The 19,878-nt window shown below is 41.2% G+C and overlaps 3 protein-coding genes and 1 non-coding gene across 4 annotated transcripts; all 4 read right to left on the reverse strand.

Moving 5' to 3' along the window:
* Positions 1-4,539: 4,539 nt before the first annotated feature.
* On the reverse strand, positions 4,540-7,526 carry pvalb8 (parvalbumin 8). Its single transcript, XM_029507524.1, has 5 exons — positions 7,366-7,526; positions 6,844-6,911; positions 6,144-6,276; positions 5,455-5,564; positions 4,540-4,670 (listed from the first exon to the last, which is right to left on the reverse strand). Exons 2-5 carry the CDS (start codon positions 6,902-6,904, stop codon positions 4,645-4,647), a joined length of 330 nt encoding a protein of 109 aa, XP_029363384.1. The 5' UTR covers positions 6,905-6,911; positions 7,366-7,526; the 3' UTR covers positions 4,540-4,644.
* A 946-nt stretch (positions 7,527-8,472) lies between these two features.
* On the reverse strand, positions 8,473-8,544 carry trnaq-cug (transfer RNA glutamine (anticodon CUG)). The gene has a single exon. It is a non-coding gene; the product is annotated as a tRNA-Gln (tRNA).
* A 1,117-nt stretch (positions 8,545-9,661) lies between these two features.
* Positions 9,662-11,324, reverse strand: LOC115046949 (parvalbumin beta). The gene is made up of 5 exons (XM_029507523.1): positions 11,232-11,324; positions 10,697-10,763; positions 10,455-10,587; positions 10,067-10,176; positions 9,662-9,959 (listed from the first exon to the last, which is right to left on the reverse strand). The coding sequence occupies exons 2-5, from the start codon at positions 10,755-10,757 to the stop codon at positions 9,934-9,936; spliced, it is 330 nt and encodes a 109-aa protein (XP_029363383.1). The 5' UTR covers positions 10,758-10,763; positions 11,232-11,324; the 3' UTR covers positions 9,662-9,933.
* A 1,752-nt stretch (positions 11,325-13,076) lies between these two features.
* LOC115046951 (parvalbumin beta-like) lies at positions 13,077-19,370 on the reverse strand. The gene is made up of 4 exons (XM_029507525.1): positions 19,310-19,370; positions 14,033-14,165; positions 13,521-13,630; positions 13,077-13,262 (listed from the first exon to the last, which is right to left on the reverse strand). The coding sequence occupies exons 1-4, from the start codon at positions 19,368-19,370 to the stop codon at positions 13,237-13,239; spliced, it is 330 nt and encodes a 109-aa protein (XP_029363385.1). The 3' UTR covers positions 13,077-13,236.
* Positions 19,371-19,878: the final 508 nt, after the last annotated feature.

Below are 19,878 nucleotides of genomic sequence, written 5' to 3' on the forward strand. Positions count from 1 at the left end.
GGCAAGAGACAGGGAAGGAGGAGTAGGGTGGCAGCTCTGTGCTCAGCTAATATTCAGATCAAACTAAGACCTCAGATAAAAAGGAGACTATAGAAGCAGCAGAAACAGTTCCAAATAGTTCTTGAAAACATGTTAGGAACATTATGATCTGTCAGGTTTTAGGTTTCAGTAAGATGCCATCTTACTGGCTCATTGATATAAATAAATATATATGTAAACTGATAAATGGCAAAAACTAAAAACCTGGACCTTATCAATTTTATATGGAAATTAATTTGTGTTAATAGAAAAGTTTTGACATAAGACAATACTGATCATGTTTCTTTACATGAGATGATCCTGGTTGTAATGTTTGTTGATGAAAGAAAACTGTCCAGACCTGGAGCCACAAATTACATTTTAAGACGGTTGTAAGTAATGTCTGTGTTTCTCAGTGTAATCCAAGCTTATGTAAGTTGTTTTCTTTTTGAGTACCTCCACCTGGACACAAACATTCTTTAGTTGTCTTCTCCAACCAGACAGTTCACCTCCAGCATTCAGCTAGTCAACGCATGACACTTACCATCTTGTCTGATTGTGCCTTCTCATTTGGAAAAGTCTGCAAAGTACCTGTCTACCTTTCCATGACAGCCATTACTCAGTCTGAAGGTGAGTCAGCACATGTAACAGCTGTTCAGGGGTTTAAGTAGGGTGTGGCTTTTAGTTCAAATTGCAAACTTGCGTTACTCTAGTTAATAGACGCAGCTTAATGCTATATATAAAAGCATATCAGTTAGTGAGTGTGTAAACAACAGGATCTGTCCAGGGTGAAAATAGATTCAGGGAAATGGCCTTTCACGAATGCCTGGGTTGTATCATGGATGGCCATTGATATGTGCATGGCCTATCATTCATTAATGAAGGGAAGCGACACGCAGACATCATAAATAGAGGCTCAAGACTAATGCTTGTTGAGGAACAGTGGCAGTGCTGTCATCCCCTGCATTATGGATAGAGTTCCTGCACAGAGCTCACAAAGCCCATTCAGTCATCCTAACGCGCCAGTTAAATCTTTTACGACCTTCCTCCCGGTTTAGACTATCAGGTAGCAACATTTCTGATACCACCATGGTCCAAAAAACTGGGAATGAGTGAAAATAGGATCGGCGTTGGTCCCGGCAAACTCAGGATGCACTGTTGAAGCCCAGGTAGTTGAGCCTCCCATTCCTCCGTTAGCAGCTGAAGATGGGGTACACATTAAAGTTTCACAGAGACTTAATCAGTAAGGTGAGCCTGACACCCCTTTCTTGATATGAGTTTTTGGTGACAATGAAGCAAGGGCATCAATTATTGAAGTGCCAAGCAGACAAGCGGGTGAGGGCTATGTGGCCATCCCAAACGGCCTATCCAGATGTATTGCATGGTGGAGTAACAGCAATCACACAGCAAGTCTATATATTTATATATATATTTGTAGCCCATGTTTTCTTCTTGAGAATTCCTTTAATCCTCAGATTGCAGAACTTCACCAGTGCTGGCAATGCAGAGTAGATTAACTAGAAAAGTATTTCTTCAAAATGGCATGATTAGAATTAAACATGTTTGATTCAACATATACAGTACAAAACAATTTGACTTTGAAAAGATCAGAAACTGTGCTTAAAACCTTTGTTACATCTAAATCGTTATTTTAGCTCTTGAAACATGGCGGAGGTTTCATCCAAACACTGCAGTTATTTTTTTTGCATTGTCAGCCCCCCCCCCTCCACTGCTGGGCATCATTATCACCAAGGGAGATAAGAAACAGAGCCATAGTCCATCTCTGTCGCTTTCCCTCCCTCTGCCCTTGAGTCCAGGTAATCTGCTTGTCACATTATCTTGTACTGCTGTCCCACAGCAGCATATCCAGCAGTTAGTGTCAACCTGTTGGCTCACATTTCCTTCCTGTTTACCATTCTCCGCTTCTGACCCACAGGGGTCACAGCGCCATTGTGCGTCCCCTGGCTTGTGTTACCTACCGGCTTCCCCAACCTTGTTCTGCTTTCAGCAGTGTATCCCGCCACCCCGCTCCCATTCTTGTTCACTCCCTGCATGTCTGCAGAGATGAGGATCAGAAACTGATTAGAACAGAAATGGAAACATGATGATCTAATTAGTGCTGTGTGTCTGAGCACATCCAGAACTTGTCTTGATACCTGGAGCACTTGTCAGACATGAAGAATATCAGGGTTGGCCTGTAAAAAGAAAGCAGGCGAAAGGTCTAGTGCATAGCTTCCTCATGAGAAATTTCATCTCCGTCTTCATTTTCATCAATTCAAACTTGATCAGAGTAACAAATCTACAGGATTTTTCTATTTTATTTATTTTTTTTATGTACACCACGTGTTAATAGATGTAAAGCCATAATTAATCATTTTTTACTATAATGTCTATTCCTGCTTATACAAATGATTACCAAAATTTTGTTTTGAAAATTTCAGGTCTATTATTCTTTTTTGATTGGATCCATCTTGAGGTTTGAATACACCATAGCCATTCATATCCTAAAATGAATCACTTGTACACTCATGAGCTGCCCACACTCCTGTAACTGCTGGCAGACTTTTTTATTCAACACATTCTCACTGTTGGTGCACTACATTACCCATAGAGCACCAACAGGTGTGTTATAGGAGTAGCAGCTAAGGTAGAGGGAAATTTAGCAGGCCTCAAGCAGGGATGAAGAGTGGGCCACAGATGACTGGTGAGCTCTCTGCTCTCTAACGACAAAACACACCCACAGGCTTCTTTTCATTTTCACACTAACCCCTAACCCTCACCCTCAAAAATAAATAAATAGATAAATAAAAATTATCAGACCATTTTTAGTAATACAACAAACAAGACTATACTAAGACTATAATCTGCTTAGCCCCTCTTAAACCCTTTCACTCTGTCTTTGCTCATACTCATTAACAAAATAAAACACCTCGCGGGAACTAATGCTATTGAATATTTTATCTTAATGTGAATTTAATAATATGGCAAGATGTAAATAGACCTCTCATGTGCTGTACATGTCAAGATGAATGAAGATTACACCATCATCACAACACACCATCTGAATTGAGCAGCAATCCTGTGAATATACATTCTACATTGGACTCCACAACCTCATGCTAATTCCAGGGTAAGGCCTGTAGTTCGGAGTTGCAGGTGTGTGTGCGGTAATAGTCAGGTTCCCCCTATAATAAACAGATAATTGAAATGACACTGAGGTTGTAGCTGTGAAAAAAATTGTACTCTGTATTTTGGCGCCTCTAGTGGGTGGGTGAAAAGTGAGGTGGTTGTTAATGTTAATCCTGTGAATCCTCTAAGTGCAGGGAAATAAACAGTTGTGTGCTATTTAAATCTCCTTCAGGAGAAATTAGTAGTTTTCATACAGTCAAACTTCACTCCAAGAGTTTGGGTGAGTGAAATAAAAGTCTTTCCTCTTGAATAAGTCCTGAGTTAGCTCTCCTGAGCTATCAAGGAGAATTGGCAAAAGAATATATGTAAGGCTAGCATCCGCAGCTATAGCATTCTGCAGAGTGTGCATCACATACACACACACACACACACACACCAGCACAAACTCGAGTAGATGATAGATTTACGGATATGAATATGTTGCATATATTTACATGCATACATCTGGGGAATGCTGCATATTTGCATAGATGGACGTCTCTATCTGGTTGCATATTTGATTTTTGCAAATGCATTGGGTTTCTTATGTTTGTTTGTGCGCGAGTGCGTGTGCACGTTAATGTTGTTGCCCTCACCAGAACAGCACCAAGGTTCAGCTGGGTTTATTTACAAAGCTGAGGTCAGGTGTCACTTGATCCATGCTCAATGACACTCAAGTGGTCATCAAGGTCACCTCTTCTGCTTTCTCACTGTGTTTGCTCTATATGAGTCCATAAACTCACATACACAGACAGCCAGAAACACGCACACACACCTGTAATGTATACAGTGAGCACTCTGTGAAGAACCTGGTGCCTTCAGGACGTGTCTCACTTTTCATGTTCCTAACACTGACATTCAATCTCATTTACCGCTGCGAGAGTAGGTAAAGATTTAGGAACACCTCCGGACTAGGAAGGACTATAATGAAATTTCATGTTTATCTTTGTGCATAAAATATCTCCAATAGTGCGTGGATACTGAATATGCACGTTTTAAGTGGTTAGCTCCTCAATTAAAATTCCAGTGCTCCTTCATGTACAACCCTTGAATACCATACAATCTTTTGGGTTTTAGTCGTGTCGTGCTCCACTGTATCGTAGTAGAAGACATGCAGAAACACTCAAAATGGAAATAATCCCAAGAGTCATAAAACTTGGATTTTATTCTTTTATTTTCTCAGTATCTTGGTAAATTGTACATTTGGGCAATGTAACTTTTTATGATCCATCTGAAATATTTAGTAAAGAAAAACAAATTGATGATATTGTGGATTTCAATGTGGACCAGAGAGAGTCCTGTGGAAAAAAAAAAAGAAGGAGGGAAAAAAAACACTTTATTATTATTTTTTTTTAATCCAATCACATGGGAAATAATTTACTAAAACTATGAGAGCCCTTGAAGGAGTAGAACAGGGGGTAGGGGTCAGATCAAGTTGGAGAGATGGAGTCCAGCTGTTTAGGACAAGACCATGGCCTGGAACTCTGTGGAGAAAAGAAGCAGCATTAGTAAGATGTGACAGCTTATTATTTAGGGCAATCTGTCTGACAACTGGCTCAGTACCTACTCAGTAAATATGTATATTTCAGATGAAGTAACAGTAATGATATAAGGAGAACTTGCATTGCTGTGTTATCAAGTTATCATGTTGTTCACACCATTTTGCAATCCAGTCCAAGCCGACCCATTTTATTTACAATGCACAGTTAAAAAGAAACCAAAGTGCTTTACACAGACATACAAGTAAATGAAACCAACGTTAAGTAAAATATAAGAACACACCAAATAAAAGCAATTAAAGGAGTAAAAAACAAAAAGAACATAAAAGCTGAAAGTCAAAGAGTAAAAGTATGTTTTAAGAGGAGTTTAAAAACAGCTAGGCTGAGGGCTCGTTTCACATGAAGGAGCAGAGTTCAAAACAAATCTTAAATCATAATTGCTCCTTGGGCCTCACTGGCCATTGAATCAGCTCTGTATTTTTCCTCCGAAACAAATTCAGCAATTACTTACAAAGAGTAAGCAAAGTGTGAATGTACTTAAACTGAGTCATTAATGATTTCTGCTTTTTTCACTTTAGTGCTGTAACACACCACTGATGTTTTTTCTGCCCCACCTTGAACAACCAGGCTAGGAAAAAAACTGCAACACATTTATTAACATATTGAAAATGTTTTTTTGTTTTTTTAATTTGTAAACATTAAAATCACAGTGTTCTTCCCCCATACAGAGATACCGAATCTATTATACAAGAGGACAGAGTACACTCACCGTCTGCTCCAATCCGGCCATCGCTATCATCATCAGCAGCACACAGGAAGCCCTTGGTCTCTGTGTCTGTCAGAACGCGAGCTCCAGGAGAAAACCTCTGGAGGAAAAATCTGGTGGACACAGAGCAACAACCATCACAAACAAAAACTAGAGGTATGCTTTAGTAAGAACTGGAAAAACCAATAATGACAAAGGCAATAATCTGTATCTAACACTGAGAACTACTGCAAAGTTTTTAGACAATAATCCTCTAAATATGCACAATGTGTGTGTTAAACTTTTCTGTGGGTTGATAAAGTCATGTGTGTTATTGCTGTGTGTGGCTGGACACACAGTGAACACCTGAAATGACCAGAAAGTCTCTTGCAGTGGCTGCACTGAGAACGCTGACAGTGTCTCACAAATGATTGTGAGACTTGTATTTTGCATCTTTCATTTTCATCTTCTGTGGTCGAGCTTTGATCATATGTAAATGTTTATAAGACAGAAAAGCCCCACTGCAAACAACGATCTGGCTAGATCTCAAGAAAGCATTTACACTTGTATGAAAAAAGTAGCGGGAGTTTAATTTTCTTTCTTTTTTTTAAGGAAGCGACATTTAAGTCTAATATCCTCAGGCACTGGAAAAAACAGCAAAAACAGCCACCAAAAAAAAAAAAAAAAGGTTTTTGAACTGGCTGATCACTCACTTTAGCTCATCCTCTTCAATAAAGCCGCTGGCATCATTATCCAGGATGGAAAAAACCTTCTTCACTTCCTGGGGGCTCTTCTTGGTGAGGCCACACAGCTGGAAAAACTTCTTGGGGCAGAAGGAGTCTGGTGCTGGAGGAGAGATGAGCACCAGAATAAGGGACAGCATAAACCAGGCTGAGTGAGGGATGGATCTCTGTCCTTGGTTCAGTACTCTCACTTAAGACTTTAGGAAACTTAGATTTCCCTTAAAACTAGACTCAAAGCAAAATTGCGATACAATCAAATCCTCAAACAGTTTTTGTCAGTTTAACTTGAGGAGACAAGATTGCATATAACTGGCTAGGTGATATTAAGTGTAACATAATTCACTTTATCTTGTTGCCGAGTTGCCCGGATCTTAAAGGGATGCTTGGTCTTGGATAATCTATGTGGATTTAATTTTTATATTTTAGATTTCAGAGCATATTGTCTGACTTCCAGTGATTAGATAAATTGAAGCATCAAATCTGGAGTTTTTTAATGGCTAAAGAAGAAGTGCTGCTCATAAGATCACTTAACAAAGCTGTAATCATTGCACACCTTGTTATGCTGTGTTTAAACTCTACGATTTGAACTCTTCCAGGAGACTCTGGACTCCTTCAGAAATACTGTATGGAATTGGAAAATGGCAATAAAGAGATTGGTGGAAGACGATACCTTGGCAGTCCTTGATAGCACTGTCGATGGCATCAGCGGAGAGGATAGATGAGAGCGACATTTTATTCCTGTAGTGAAGAACAACCACGGTGAATTATTAACACATTTATTCAGGTGCAGCAGCAAAGCTTCAAACTGTCAGTGATGGGGAGCAGAAAGGTGTCCGGCTGGCATTCCGGACAGAGGAGGCGCAGTCACAGGCCAAAGAAGCACCGTCCTTACAGCTAGGTAAATTCTGTTTAGATCATAAAAAGTCATCACATTTTTCTCCATAAAATGCATGATACCCAGCAGTCACTTTCCACAGATTACACATTGCTTTATCTCTCGTTTCCTCTCTGACGCAGAAAAAGATTCATCCGCGTCAGCAAACTGCTGCCAAGCGCGCTGAAAATGCAAGAGTGAGACAGTCCGCATCTGCAAAGTCTTTCAGAAGTTATTTCTTTGAATTTGTCTTTAAGGAAGAAGAAAAGGCGCGATTTCCGTCAAAAGAGACCTCCCAGAGTCCGCACAGCAACTTACCGTGTGATGGCTTTCCCGCCCGGTCGGTGATCCCGCAGAAAGGTAAGGCTCTGTGGTGACTGCTGTCCGTCACGGCGGATTTATATAGGTCTGATTGCAGTGACAATGAGGATTGCTTGAGTTACCTGTCTGTGGATCAAATTCTAACTGCCCGCCCCTGATCCAATTTCTCTGCTAACTAATTAACCTTTACTATTTATAAAGTCAAGGGGCAGAGAGACCGGACCCTGGACATCTATAACGCCCTTGTAAATAGCAAATTAAGTAAAAAAAAAAAAAGGAAAAAAAAAAGGGGGGGGGAATTCTTCAGCACCCATCCACCTCCTCCCATCCCTCCCGTCATCCCAACACCCTTCCTCCTCCTCCTCTCACCTCTAGAATTATAGCCTGGTACAGTAAATGTAGGGAATCTGTAATGTAACTTCAACCCCCCCCACCCCCCCCACATACACACACACACACACACACACACCTACACCTTTTCAGGCAGCAAACGCGCAAACCTGAGCACATCCCACCGAAATGGGTGACCTTATTATTACATTTGAGGCGGCTTATGTGAATTTGAACATCGGTCGATCGTGAGCATTTGACATTTATTAAAGGACCGCGTGACTCCTGCCAGCATTATTATTATTATAGAGAGTATTAAGTGACTGAGACGCGCGGGTCAGATAATGTCCAAACAAATCTAATGTAACCCCAAACACACATCGCAGCAACTCGTCGGTGAATGTCAGGTGCTTTCTAACCTTCTCACTGTCTGACATTGACAGCGAGGGCACACTGGATAAATTGCTTTGTCGACTGTGCTGATTAAGGGACCCGAGGTCACCCTCTGCTGTCGGCGTCTCCGTGATGGCGATGATCTTGCAATAATGCGCAGCGTCCCGGGTCTTCATGTGGACCGAAGGTATGGGAGGAGGTTCGCCTCTGCTGGAGTCTGACCATTCGTCCCGCTTTGTCACTGCAAGGTGATTGGTTCATATTGTGTGTCCGCCGGGCATCTGGGGCCCCCAAAGGGTCTGAGAGGAAAAGAGTCAGGGGTCATTACGCGCTGCAGCAGCACACGTCTCATTAACTTAATGTCCCAGGCAACAAACAAGCAGGTCCCACCGAGACTTGAACTCGGATCGCTGGATTCAGAGTCCAGAGTGCTAACCATTACACCATGGAACCGCACCTGGACGGAGGGGTGTCTGAGAGGAACCCGACATGTGGTGACTTCTTTAGGAATACACTCCTGGCATTAGACAGGCCGCTTAGAACACAAACTTGTAACTTTTTTGAGAAGTTAAGTGAAACTGTAGAGCATGAACTTTACGCACAGTGATTGGCGTTTTGTTTAATCCGTTCGTCTTACATAACTGAGTAAAAGCTTGTAGGCCTTGTAGGGTTTGTCTTTGTCTACATTTCCTGAACCTCGTCCCGGTGCCAACATGTGAATGGGGCCGCTCAACAAGTGCTGTCTGGCCATCTTCTGGGAGGCTGTCCCCTCAGCAGGTAACAGAGAAACTCTATCATCTGCGAAAAAGAGCCGAGGACACCGGAATGAGAGCGTGATGTCATCCGCCATGTCGATACCTCGTCGACTATACAGTTACTGGGCGATCATTTATTCATTAACATCTGCTACTGTTCCGAACAGGCCCCACTCTTATATAATGACATTTCCAGTTGGCACATCAGCTGTTGCTGATAGATATTGATAAAAATGGGCAGTTTAAAAAAACCTTCAGTTAGTATTAAAATACTTCTCTTAATACTTAAAGCTTGTGATTTAAAAAAAAAAAACAAACAACAATCAAATGAAATCTACGTTAAAATAAACTGATTTCACATATTTTCAGTGGTTATGTGGGCTCCACCATACATCCAATTTTTAGCTGCTGCCTTCATTCTGCGTTCATTTTCTCCACCAATTCTTAACAACAAGAAGAAAAAGATTGTAGAGGCATATTTTCAAAATGGAAAATGTTTTCTGTTTTTATTTCGTCCTCCAGCATGAACAAATACATTCCCCCATTCCTGCTTTCAAGACGTCCAGACAGCGATGGTTTTTAAAGGCAGGTGATTCACAGTGAGTATCTACGGATGTATCTCCATCTAGTGGCTGCAGATGATAGAGCTGTATGACCATTAGACAGGAAGAGTTTCTCTATTTTCCGTTAAATGCTACTACCGGCTACACATGTATTCATATATATATATATTTAATATGTTAAGCACATTGTAGTTGAATTCGAGGGGAGAGAGAAAAACTGGCAAACAAAAAACTACGGGTGAAGAATAAAAATCCAATAAAACCGTACCAAAAGAATATTTATTCTTTTATTACCGTTCGTTCCTGGAAAGTGCATCATAGATTTTACAATAAGCAAAATTCATATTTAAGACATGAACACAACCGAGCGACATTCACAATCATCATTTTGGACAGTGTGTTGCATAGGAGGAAACGTCTCTTAAGCAAATGTATAAAAATTATTTATATTCAGATGAAAAGGGGGGAGGTCGACGTGGGCTTTGTTGTTCCATCAGAGCAGGTGTTGTTGGTCAGTTGCCTTCTTAATGCTTAACCATGGCAGCGAACTCTGCGGGAGAGACACAAGAAGACTCACATGTGATAAACGCTCAGAGGTCACACCGAAAAATAACCCCTGAAAAAAAAGAGAGAGAGAGAGCCGGGAGAAGGGAGTACCCTCAGCGCCGATCTTGCCGTCGCCGTCGGTGTCACCGGCCTTGAGGAAAGCCTTCGTCTCGCCGTCGGTCAGTGCGCGTGCACCTGCGCAGAAGTTCTGCAGGAACAGCCTGCGACACGTGGACGCGCTGGTTAGTTCAGGAACCGGAGCCCCCATTTCACACTTCATTTATATAACCTGGCTGCAGAACCTCCTGTATTCATTTCAAAACTGCCGGATATTTAAAACCTGACCAAAGAGCTGCATTCGTTTGGACAAAGAGGACAACATGTTAGTTTGACTTCTGTACTCCTACGTTGCACAGGTCAAGGACAGTACCAAAGCCTCGTCTGAGGTGTGGATGTGTTTGGGAGAAAGGGGTTGTGTTCTGATTGGTCAGTGTCTTACTTCAGCTCCTCCTCCTCAATGAAGCCGCTCTTGTCCTGGTCGATGATGGCGAAGGCCTTCTTGATGTCGTCGGCGGATTTGCCGGCCAGACCACAGGTCTTGAAGAACTTCTTGTGGTCGAAAGAGTCGGCGCCTGAAGTCAACGCAGGGTGACAAATAAATAAACAGACACATCATCCATATGTGAATGCACCAATCAGAAAAGCCACCCAGGATTTTGTAGTTGCCACTTGGGAACTCACCTTTGCACCCATCCAGGGCTGCAGTGACTTCAGCATCATTCAGTACACCTTTGAAGGCCATTTTGAGCTGCAGAAGCATAAAAACAAATGTCATAAAAAGCAATGCTTAAACTTTAAAGGAAAAGCAAGAAGGACGGGCAACACGATGGCAAAAAAATGTGATTCATATATCTTCCTAATTTAATCAAAACAGAAAGATTTCAAGATAATCAAAGCGCAAATTGTTCGGTCCATTTCTGTCGGAATGGCACGTTTGATGTTGCATTTCCAAATCATACTCCAGAGGCTGAGATTAAAACTTGTTTAGTTCGACTCTGTAGATGCTGGGAGGTCTGACCAGTAATCCATGTCCAGCAAAAGAAGACAAAAAGAAAAGGAAAAAGAAAGAAGATGTTGCATTGCAGTGCCAAGTCCTGATTTAAAGGTAAAGTTAAAAAAAAAAAAAAAAACATGAATGCTTTCTTTAAGATGCGAGATGCTGTGGCTTTGTCTGCATGGGTCCCCGGTTTCTTTTTCTCCTTTCATTCAAACTCACCTCTGGTGTCTTTGCTTTGTGGGGTACAGATGATACAGACAAGACTCGAGTCCACTGCAGTGATCTTCCCGCTGTTCCCGGTGACCTTTTATAGTTTCACTCCATCGAAATCGGAGGCATAAGATAACTGACACCGCCGTGAAGGGGGTGGTGGTGAAAATTTGCCCTGCAGTCAGAGAGCGATCTATTTTAAGTTTCACAAATTAAGACGCTTAAAAGGTGCGTTTGAACGAGTCTTCAGTATACCCTAATGCTAAGAATAAACCCCTGCGCTGCTGAGGAGGACGAATTACAAGTGCTGCTGGCAACAGTTATATACAAGGTAGATAGTGAGCATGCATGCATTAGAGCTGGCGTAAGTGGCACTAACTGGTTGTTTTCCCATCTAGCTTTGTTGATTTGGAAGACACTGGCTATTCTATTCAGAATTTATATTAAGTCTGGTTGGCTTCTTTGGGGGGAACGGTCGTTAAATTTGATCCGCAAATTTATGTCTTGAATGTTAATTCGAAGTGGGCACAAATAAATTATAGTTCACTGAGTGAGAAACATGCCTTTGCTGCCTTGTTAAGAGTTAGATAGCCTACCTGAGTTTTTGTAGGTGCCCATAATGCAATCATTATTAGCTATTTTGTCAAATTTAGGCTGGCTGAAAAATCCACTTTTAGTCATACTTAAAGCAAATGCACAGAAAGAGCACAAATTCTTTGAATTTCATTCCTACTTTGGCTGGCAAGTCACTTTCACTGCACACATTATAATACATCGATTTTAAATAGACATTAGTCCAATGGACTAAATAATATTTTTTTTATTTAAAAAAGCCCCACTTCATTTACTTATTGTACTTTTCTTTGTCCATCTCCACTTATTTAAACTGATTAAAGCACAAGGGAAATTCCATGCTGCCAGATCAGATCTAAATTCTTGTTACTGTACAGTTTCTAAGCTTGTGAATGCCCAGAGAACAGCTCTGGTCTGCAGGTGGCAGCCTTGTCCTGCCTCATCATGTCTGTCTTTTTTCACCCACCAGTCGGTCACCTGATAGGACTCCGTGTCTACATAGTGCTGTCTTGCAATTCTTTGAGCATTCATAACTTCCCTTCGAGCTGTAATCTGACTTTAGCGGGACTGATGAACTGTTCTTCTTCCTTTCTAGGTCAATTTCTGTGTATCGAATTGCCTCCAAGAAAATGTGGCACTTTGCAAATACTCCGGTGAAACTGTTTGTCCAGAGCCCCTCAGAGCACAAAAGATTTGCATCTTAGCAGCAGATCCAGCTTGCTAAAAGGTCTTGCTGATGCAACGGTGGCTGTTAATAGCCCTCCTGTTGCCACAGCAGATCATCTAATCGACTACTCAGCAGTTGGTGAGGAAAAGGGTCTTGGAAAGGAGCATCTAATTAAACTTTGTGTGACAGCTATCCATTGTAAACCTCCCTGGATCCAGGAAGTATGTGAGCAAAGCCCCAGGGCCATTCTGCGCTGTGTTTGCCAGCTCCTGGCCTGAGTCCAGCTGCACTCTTCTTTTCATTAACCAATTATCCTATCAAGGGCTGGCCAGGTCAGTTCAAGCCTCTCGCAACACCTCCTACATTCAAAAACCTTGGCGGTTCGAGACTGCCTGAGCACTACCTTTTCCTCGGCCTGCTGTTTTCACATAGCTACTGCTAAGTGAACATAATAAGATGTACAATGCAAGACAAGTTGACCAATTCACAGATGACTGACCTGAACAAGATGACTTTACACCAAAAGAGTATTTATTCCTGGTTATTCACTCTTCCTCAGAAGTGTAGATGGTGTTGTACAGTTTGCACAAGTCATTTTTCAGAACATATAACACATTAATAACATTAACAGTAAAAGATGTGTTTCATGTTGAGAAATAGTCCGCAGGCAACTCATAAATAAGGTATAAAAAATATTCTTTCAGCTGATGAATACTGAATCTTGCAAGGAGTTCGTAGTTCCATGAAAAGAAGTGGATCTTGGTCAATGGAAATTTATGCCTTTACAAGGGCAGCAAACTCTGCAAAAGTAGAATAAAACTGTTGTTAGTGGCGAGCAAAATGTATTCAGATTCTTATAATTGTGGCATGATTTAGTATGATTGCACCCACTCTCTGACCAAGAGTATAGGTCAAGGAATAGAGATATGTGAATGGATGCTCAGCATTAAATTTGAATGCAGATTAGTTTGGAGCCCATTATTAGTCATGTTTGCTGCGTTCTACTATAATTAAAGATATTTAGAAAAGTGTGCCCGGTTCCACAAAAGAAGACTTACCATCAACTCCAATCTTGCCATCACCATCGCTGTCACCAGCGGCGAGGAAAGTCTTGGTCTCAGCATCAGTCAGGGCTCTGGCACTAGCAGAGAAGTTCTGCAGGAACAGCCTGACAAGGGGGAAAACAGCAGAAGTTAAAATTATCTGTGTTTCAATTTGTATCAGGCTGCCTTAAAATATTCAGGTGGAACAGGTTTCCTTTAAAATTTGAACTGTTACAACAAAATGTAGCATTTCCAAGAGCCTGTCTGTAAAGATTCAGCTGTGCAGTCATGAAACCAACAGGCATAATCCTGTAGGCTACGGCCACTTGGTTTCTTTAGCACAGTCAGTTTGTTAGTTGACCTGCAGATTACTGCCAAGTCAAAAGAGCATGTACAACATTGTTTTTTGATTGTTTTAGGTCTAACTTAAATACAAGATTGTAATACTATTTCTAGTGCGCATTCTGGGCCACTAAGAACCAAGCATTGGTTGTCAGCTTTAAGTGTGAAGTGTAAAAATGTCTTACTTCAGCTCCTCCTCCTCAATGAAGCCACTGTTGTCCTGGTCAATGATGGCGAAGGCCTTCTTGACATCTTCTGCGGTCTTGCTGGCCAGGCCGCATGTCTTGAAGAAGGTCTTGTAGTTGAAGGAGTCAGCAGCTGAAACACACATTTTAGCACCATGAGCACATCGTAGGACTTCAGTGCTGATGTAATGTGATAATACTTTTACAATTCCAGTTAAAATTCTGAATCTACCAATGGTAAAAAGAGGAGGGAGGGTGAGGAGATGTGTCCAGTGTATGTCGTGATTCGTGTAATGTACTCTAGGTGAAGGAGACTCACCGGAGCAGCCGTCCAGGGCAGCTTTCACCTCAGCATCATTGAGGACACCAGCGAAGGCCATTTTTTATTCTGCAAGAGGAGAGAAAAGAGTTCAGGGTTAGTGTCAGCATCACAAATGCATCACTTACTATCTTTACTGATGGTATTGTCTATCTTTGACATCTGCACACTCAGTGGGGCTAGATTACTGAGCCCTCAGAGAAATTTTCAGAATTTCAATGTGCGTCTGCTAAAAGGCTGCTGTTTTATAGGTATAATATCTATGACAGCTTTAGGGCTGTGTGTGCAAACATTCATTTCCAGCAAACAAGGCTATTCCTACAATAGCTGCACAAGATTAAACCACTTCATTTCTTCTGCTGTCAAATCACTGCATTAAGCACAGTCAGGCCTGTTTGTTTTGTGTTTTAATGGGCTAAATAGCTAAAGAGCTAGTCTTTGCCCTCTGGAAGTCTGATCACAGCAGGTCAGACTCGGGTTATCCCCAAAGCATTATGCTGCTATAGCACTAAATAGGTGATGCTCCCACTGAGACAACAAATCACGGCAACATGAATCACTGCCACAAATTTAAAAAAAAAAAAAAAAAAAAGCTGGGGAGAAGGCATCGTTAGCTTTAGGTGCGATTTTTTTTTCATCCAGTTAAGAAAGATAAAGCAAAATAGCGCATTTATCATCCACAAAAGTTGATCCTTTTTGAAATCGCCACTCTTGGCCTCCTTTTCACATTGTCTCAGAATCGTCCTTTGGTCCAAGCAGTTGTTGGCTATGTGTTGGATCCGGTTTCCCTCTCTACGGTTTATAGTCCATGGGGATCTCCTGGTCTGAATCCCTGTCCTCCCAGTGCAATCTGCCAGAAGCCAGTGCGCACCCTCCACTCACCTTTGAGCTGCGTTGAGGCGAGTGAAAACCAAGGGAGGACTCGAGTGAATGCCCTGAGCCTCTCTCCGTCCCTCTTATATATCCATGAGCAACACCATTTACAGAGCTTTGGGTCTCAGTATCAGGTACCAAGATGCATGGGTTTCGAAAAAATGTGTCTACTAGTCTCGACCTATTTTTAGGTGAACAAATGAGGATGCTACCATGTGTGCGGAGGCCTATAGCTAGACATGTGGAAACCCGAGGAGACCCGCTGCCCGCTAACTTCACATGACATGTTGCACCCATCTAATTTATGGTCAGCACTCAAATGGCTGATTTCAGTATTTCAGATTTCTTCAGTCGAAAAAGCCTGGATGAATGGCGACGTGTCGACCGGAGTGCACCCCGGAGGGCGCATCCTCCGTTATGGTTCATAATGAAAAGTTTAAATCTTTCTCATCACTTAATCACTTGAAAGAAATGTCCTATTGGGACACACCAAAGAATATGTGGAAGGACTACTTACTCCAGTTACAACACTATTTCTTCTAATCTCATTGGAGTTATCGCTCTATTATATGATATTAGTGACACACGAACCTCTGCTTGTTTGTATTTATGCGCGAATTGTTTATTCTGTGTCATTAAAACGCATCACGACAAACATAGATGGCTTGCCTATGTTTTATCTTTGACCATCTTCCCTCGGGTGTCTGTGGTCGACCTGCTTAGGAAATATTCCTACATTTATTTAATTTACAGTTTGTTTATTATTGGTTCGTTATTGGCGATAGCCTTTCTATTCTTGAGTCTGAAGGATTGGCGTTTCACCACCGCCCCAAAAATGGTCTCAGCTGGTAGTTATGCGTGGCCCCTGCTTGTATGCTGCCCTGAAACATTAACTAACTATACCTTAAGTATAGGCTAGAGTAGTCCTAGGTTATGTTTCCATATGGTTCATCCGACCTCCACATGCAGTGCATTGAGGTTGACAAGTGAAAAAGAGAAGTGAACTCAGTGCTCCAGTGGAGACAAGACCAAGGGGCCTCACCGCCGGGTCCCTGCCCTTAGTAGGAAATGCACCCATCATGAACATGTGAACAAGTGTAGCAGTATGTTGACAACAAATTTTTACTGTGACACGTTTCTGTGTAGTCCTGAACATAGCTCATTTTTCCTGCATTAGTAACCAAGGATGAGAATGCCCTTAATCTTTAGCCCCGGATCATTGCAATCTCATCAAGTCCCCACGCACTCTCAGCTCAGTGTCACTGCTCTGTAACGTGGCCTATATGAAAAATATTGGTCGTGATTATGGTATGATATTTCTGCCTGGTCTGCAGGAATGCGAAATCCATCCAGCAGAAGGCAGTGCTAGTTCTGTTCAGGAAAAGGTGGGGAATTTTTTTTGGAAGAAGACATGTGTCCAGATATTTTAAGAATGGCTCACCTCAGTGAATACGCTTTTTAAATTATATTGAAGTGAATATTTCAACTTATTTTCCCCAGTGAGACTTCACTCAGAGGCTTTGAAAAACTTAGATCTTTGGATATGAGCTACGTTGCAGCAGAGTATCAGAGTGGGTGTTTGTCTATTGTCCTCCTGACAGCATTTCCACGGGCGTCACTTCAATAAATCCTGCTCAGGCATTAACAGTCCAATCATACTAATCTCATGTCCTACACGTTTTCTATTGAATGCTTCTTTTTGTTTACTCTTGATAAAGTTAGAGCAGTAATTGCCATATGCCACTTTAAAGGATTTTATCAAGAATCAGCTGTCTTTATTCTGCATAAAGAGTATTTGATGAAAAGCCTCTTGTCAGTCATCCCAATTTTTTTTACAACACATGGTGTTGAACCAAATTTTTTACTTAAGCTTACATGGCAATGAGACCCAGAATGGAGTTACATTTCCAAATTAGGAAGAAATTACACCCTTTATGCATTCTCCATCACAGGCAATTAAAAAAAAACAGACAATGACACTAAGTTTAATAAATGCGTTTATTAATCCGTTCCACGTACCTAATTGCTTTAACACACACACAACTTATTGTTTGAAATTATTTTATCATCAAGGGGAGCAGCAGGCAGATGTATAATATCTGAGGTTTCTGGTCTTTGCAGCAAACAATCCATTTTTCAAAAGTGGGGAAAGACGACTGTAGTCTTGTGTTTATTCTCTTTATTTCAGGAGATCACAGAACTCTAGGGGGTGAAAAGAAAAAAATATTCAAATTTTTTTCCAGGAAAGAAGTCAGTGTCATGCAATATTATTGTTAAGTAAGATGATTAAACAAAACACAAATTATTTATTTGCTTGTTAGAGGGCACACTTTTATAGTTTGTATGCATGTCCTTTTTTTATAGACTGCAATTTCAGCACTAAGTAGTGGACAGCTCCTCTGTACAGACGGCTCCTTTCTCATCTGCCAACAGTTCTGTTTTTGTTTTTTTTTTGTCTTTTTTTTTTTCTCAAATGTTTGACAAGAGCCCACCTTCAATCCCAATCTTCCCGTCACCGTCCCTATCTCCTGCAGCCATCAGACTCTTGGTCTCAGCCACAGTCAGCTCTCTTGCCCCAGGGGAAAAATTCTGAAGGAACAGTCTGATGGGGGAGGCAGACAAATATCAGCCATAAGTTTGGGCTTAAATCATCCAAAACTTTATGTTTGCTGATTACATTTTTCAACCTTGTTGGCCCTCTCCCGGTCCCCCACCGTTCATTCATGACAGAAATGTTGTTTCATTCACGCACTAACCTTTACCTGAGGGCTGCTGCAAGGGATTTAACACCTTGATGTATTTATGCATATACAGAAACACACCCACACACCCTGTACCATCCTGTATCCATGTTCAAGCCATTCAACCACACACTCTGCATCCTTACTTGAGTTCCTCCTCTTCAATGTATCCACTCTTGTCTTGGTCCAGGACTGTAAACACTTTTTTTCCATCCACCTCAGAAGAGCCAGTCAGTCCCACTTGTGCAAAGAATGACTTGAAGCTGAATGTGCCTGGAGCTACACGGGAAAAGAGAGCGAGAGACAGACAGATGTGAGGGTAGGAGGTCAATCACAGAATGACTAGAAAGCAAGAGTGGTGAGGGGCTGAATGGAGATGTCGCATTTACTCTTTCGCTCAGATGATTTTCAATTGTCAACTGATGACATTTTCCAATATACACCCTGTAGCACATCACTGTCTTACACTGTGAGAGACTTTGTCATTATGCCATTGAAACAGTCAAAGCACACGGAATATTGCCCATGGGTCTGATGCAATTCTAAAGGTTAAAGCCCTAAACGTATCAAGCCGTTCTGATCTAGAATGAAATGCCCTCAAGTAATGGGAACTTATTTGATGAAGTAGACTTGCAGAAACTGTATGAGCAATTTAAGTCTACACTTTGATTCAACTAATTAGTTTCCATTTATAATTCAAAGGTATATAATTATATAATTATAATATTATTTTTGAAATTGTCCCACACCTAAAACTAATTTCTGTCTCCCTACTTTCATTAGAATTTTTATTTGCACATTTTTATTTGATCAAATAAATACAATATCAATATAAATATTACCCCCTTTTATTTATACATAAAAAAATAAGATAGAATGTCATTTTACCTTAAACATTGGTAATATGTGGAGGGCGGTGTAAATAAAGGGCATATAAGCACTGACATTTGATTTTCATTGGAGCAGCTGAACTGTGTCTGCCTTGTCAAGCAGACATAATTTCAAAAGATAAATAATTAAGTGCTTTGGGATGTGAGGATTGTGTGATGTGGGCTTCTCTATGAGAATTCTCAACATAAACACTGTATCTGGGTGGTAACTGCCCTCCCACCACATGGCTGCCAGGTTACCTGCAGACTCCCTGTCCTCACTGTGAACAACAATCGTACAGCCATCCCCTGTGGGAGTGGGGGTTGTTTTAACACTGCCTTTCTCCCTTTGTCCTTGTTCTATTTAAGTGCCTCTAAATTCACTTGTGGTAAAGCATGGCTCTTAATGATAACGTGCTTGTAAAATATGCCTCTGCCTGCTTGTGCGTGCATGAGTATAAGCTGTCTGACTCACCTTGACAAGCCTGGACTGCAGCCTTGATGTCCTTGTCGCTCAGCATCCCTGCAAATGCCATGGTCCTCTTTGGCCGCCTGAGGCATACACACACAAACATACATGGAAGAAATGTGAAGTGACAGTGAATGAAACTCGCACAGGTGTTTTCTGCAGTCAGATAACAGTCCAAAAATCCCCTGAATAACAGTTCGACTGTATGGAAAGATTAAGCAGTATCTTTCCTCTGTGGATAGCCCATTTTGACAATAAAGCACAACCACAATAACACAGAATATAACTCTGTAAATTATTGTTTTGTCAGAGGGATAGATATTTCAACATATAATGTGTTTAAATAAATTATATGAGAATTGACTGACGGTCCAAGCTTCTTTTTTTTATTTTTATTTTTTAACTAAATGAAAGAATTTCCTTTACCCCAGAGAAAGTTACTGCAACTGAAGCACGGAAACACAAAGAGTCTTGCACATCCTATTTTTCTCCCCCTACATTTGAATATATATTTCCTTCTACCTCAAAGCAAAATAATTGAAAAGCTCTAAGGCAAAGACACACAAAGAAGTGCC

This window comes from Echeneis naucrates, chromosome 8, assembly GCF_900963305.1.
Source record: "Echeneis naucrates chromosome 8, fEcheNa1.1, whole genome shotgun sequence".
NCBI lineage: Eukaryota > Metazoa > Chordata > Actinopteri > Carangiformes > Echeneidae > Echeneis > Echeneis naucrates.